The sequence below is a fragment of the Trachemys scripta genome, chromosome 14, assembly GCF_013100865.1.
Source record: "Trachemys scripta elegans isolate TJP31775 chromosome 14, CAS_Tse_1.0, whole genome shotgun sequence".
In the NCBI taxonomy this organism is placed as follows: Eukaryota; Metazoa; Chordata; order Testudines; family Emydidae; genus Trachemys; species Trachemys scripta.
Genome location: NC_048311.1, coordinates 649933 through 653073, shown reverse-complemented (window position 1 = coordinate 653073; position 3141 = coordinate 649933). Strand labels below are relative to the sequence as shown.

At 47.3% G+C, this 3141-nt stretch overlaps 1 protein-coding gene across 1 annotated transcript; it reads right to left on the bottom strand.

The window, feature by feature from the left end:
- Positions 1-1880: 1880 nt before the first annotated feature.
- Positions 1881-2884, bottom strand: LOC117887485 (olfactory receptor 14A16-like). The gene is made up of 2 exons (XM_034790127.1): positions 2219-2884; positions 1881-2147 (listed from the first exon to the last, which is right to left on the bottom strand). Exons 1-2 carry the CDS (start codon positions 2882-2884, stop codon positions 1881-1883), a joined length of 933 nt encoding a protein of 310 aa, XP_034646018.1.
- Positions 2885-3141: the final 257 nt, after the last annotated feature.

Genomic DNA, 3141 nt, shown 5'->3' with positions numbered 1-3141 from the left:
TTACAGGCCCTTTAAACCGGTTTCTTTACTCCACCTCCGATGACGGGATTAGCGCTAAAATTGGCTTTTGCGGGTCGGATTTGGAGTAGTGTGGACGGAATTCGACGTTATTGGCCTCCGGGAGCTATCCCACAGTGCTTCACTATGACTGCACTCTCAACTCAGATGCACTGACCAGGTAGACAGGAAAAACCCCACGAACTTTTGAATTTCATTTCCTTTTTGCCCAGCATGGAGAGCACAGGTGACCACGCAGAGCTCATCAGCACAGGTAACCAAAATGGAGTCCCAGGATCACAAAAGAGCTCCATCATGGACCGAACGGGCGGTACGGGATCTGCTCGCCATATGGGGAGACTAATCAGTGCTAGCTGAACTCCATAGCAATAAACAAAATGGCAAAATATTAGAAAAGGTCTCAAAGGCCATGAAGGACAGAGGCCATAACAGGGACACACAGCAGTGCCGTGTGAAAATTAAGGAGCTAAGGCAAGCCTACCAAAAAGCCAGAAAGGCAAACAGAAGGTCCGAGGCAGAGCCACAAACATGCCGCTTCTACGCGGAGCTGCATATGATGCTAGGTGGTGCAGCCACCACTACCCCAACCGTGTGCTTTGACTCGGTCAATGGAGAAAAACGCAACAGGGAAGCGGGTTCGGGGTACGAGGAAGATAGCTCATAGCAAGGAAGCGGAGAAACCGGTGTCCCCAACAGCCAGGATATGTTTATCACCCTGAACCTGGAACCAGTAACCCCCCAAATTCACCCAAGGTGTGCTCCCAGACCCTGAGTGCACACAAGGGACCTCTGGTGAGAGTACCTTTGTAAATATTACACATGGTTTAAAAGCAAGCGTGTTTAATGATTAATTTGCCCTGGCAATCACAGCCAGTACAGCTAGTGGAAAAGTCTGTTAAAATGTATGGGGATGGAGTGGAAATCCTCCAGAGACATCTCCAGAAAGCTCTTCTTCATATACTCTCAAAGCCTTTGCAAAAGGTTTCTGGGAGGGCTGCCTTATCCTGTCCGCCATGGTAGGACACTTTACCATGCCAGGCCAGTAGCACGTAGTCTGGAATCATTGCATAACAAAGCATGACAACGTATGGTCCCGGTGTTTGCTGGCCTGCAGACAACATCCATTCCTTATCTCTCTTTGTTATCCTCAGGAGAGTGATATCATTCACGGTCACCTGGTTGAAATGGGGTGATTTTATTAAGGGGACATTCAGAGGTGCCCGTTCCTGCTCGGCTGAACAGAAATGTTCCCCGCTGTTAGCCACGTGGTGGGGGGGAGGAGTGAAGTGATCATCCCAGAGAATTGGGTGTGTGAGTGGGGGGGGGGGGGGCGGTAGTTGGGTTTGTGCAGCACGTTAACCCAGAAATGCTGAAAATTGCTTTCGGGCCACCAGATTCCATGGAACTACACGGATGTGCTGAGGATCTACCACAAACATTTTCTCTCACCTACCGCAGTCTTACATGAGTCTGCCTCCTTTGGTTCCAGTGAAGCCACTCCTGATTCATACACACAAGCAAGACAACTCACATCAATGTTTTCAGTGGCCATGGAACAGGTGCTAGTGGTGAAGCAGTGTAACAGGTATTGTTTTGGCACAGAATGAAAGTCTCATTCCTCTCGTGCACACAATTTACACCCATTTAACTCCACAACTGGACCAGATTTTCTACTGGTGTAAATCACCCCAGCAGCATTGACAGCAGCAGAGTTAATCTGGATTTGCATTGGTGCAACTGAGATCAGAATCAGACCTGTTTGTGTGCAGGCTGTGTGGTCACAGAAATAACTGACATTAATGAACAGATACTAAGTAAGCAAACTTTAATTAAAGAAATACAGAAAATTAATTGTTGGTGAATTACCTACACCCAGTCAATCTCCTCAGGGCAGCTTTCATCTCCTTGTTCCTAATGCTGTAGACAATTGGATTCATGATTTGTGGCAATACGGAATAGAGAACACCCACCACAAGTTCCATAGCAGATGGGGAGCTGGAGGTGGGTTTCAGATAAGCAAAAATGCCACTGCAAACAAACAAGGAGACCACAGTGAGGTGAGGAAGGCAGGTGGATAGGGCTTTATGCCGTCCCTGCTCAGAGGGGATTCTGAGCACTGATTTGAAGATCTGAACATATGACACAATGATAAAAACAAAGCGGCTTTATGCCGTCCCTGCTCAGAGGGGATTCTGAGCACTGATTTGAAGATCTGAACATATGACACAATGATAAAAACAAAGCAGCCTAAGACTAAACACACACTAAATGCAAGAACCCCAACTTCACTCAGATAGGAGTCAGAGCAGGAGAGCTTCAGTAGCTGGGGGATTTCACAGAAGAACTGATCCACCATGTTGCTGCCACAGAAGGTCAATGCAAACGTGTTCCCGGTGTGTAGCACAGAGTAGAGAAGCCCACTGATCCAGGCACTAGCTGCCATTTCAACACAAGTTCTGCTCTTCATTATTGTCTCATAGTGCAGTGGTTTGCAGATTGCGATATATCGGTCGTATGCCATGATGGTGAGAAGGGAAAAATCTGCTCCCACCAAGAAGAAGAGGAAAAAGACTTGGGCAACACATCCAGCATAGGAAATGGACCTGGTGTTCATGAGGGAGTTGGCCATGGATTTGGGGATGGTGACAGAGATGGAGCCAAGGTCTAGGATGGACAAATTCATCAGGAAGAAGTACATGGGAGTGTGAAGGTGGTGGTCGAAGGCTATGGCCATGAAGATAAGAAGATTCCCCACCAGGGCTGCCAGGTAGATCACTAGAAACCCCACAAAGTGCAAAATCTGCAGCTCCCGAACATCAGAGAATCCCAGGAGAAGGAACTTGGTCACGGTGGTTCGGTTGGACATTTTCTTTCTCAGGATATTGTGTAATGGTTGCAGAGGGAGGGACAAGAGCAAGGGCCAGGATTAGATCAATAAAATAACTCTCCTTTTTGTGAAAACCACCTTAATTTCCTTGAGTCAGACCCTTAGCTTGTGAAGATTGGTGTAATATCGGAATGGGGAAAACAGTCCCACTGACTCCAATGGTGTTATTCCTGATTTACACTGGAGTGAGAGAAAGTAGAATCAGCTCAATGGACTCCAGTGCAGTGACTCCTAAT

Coding starts and splice junctions, on each gene's coding strand:
- LOC117887485 (XM_034790127.1), bottom strand. CDS start 2,884: ATGTCCAACCGAACCACCGTGACCAAGTTCCTTCTCCTGGGATTCTCT. Junction 2,148..2,218: donor ATGTTCAGATCTTCAAATCA/GTGCTCAGAATC, acceptor TCATATGTTCAG/ATCTTCAAATCAGTGCTCAG.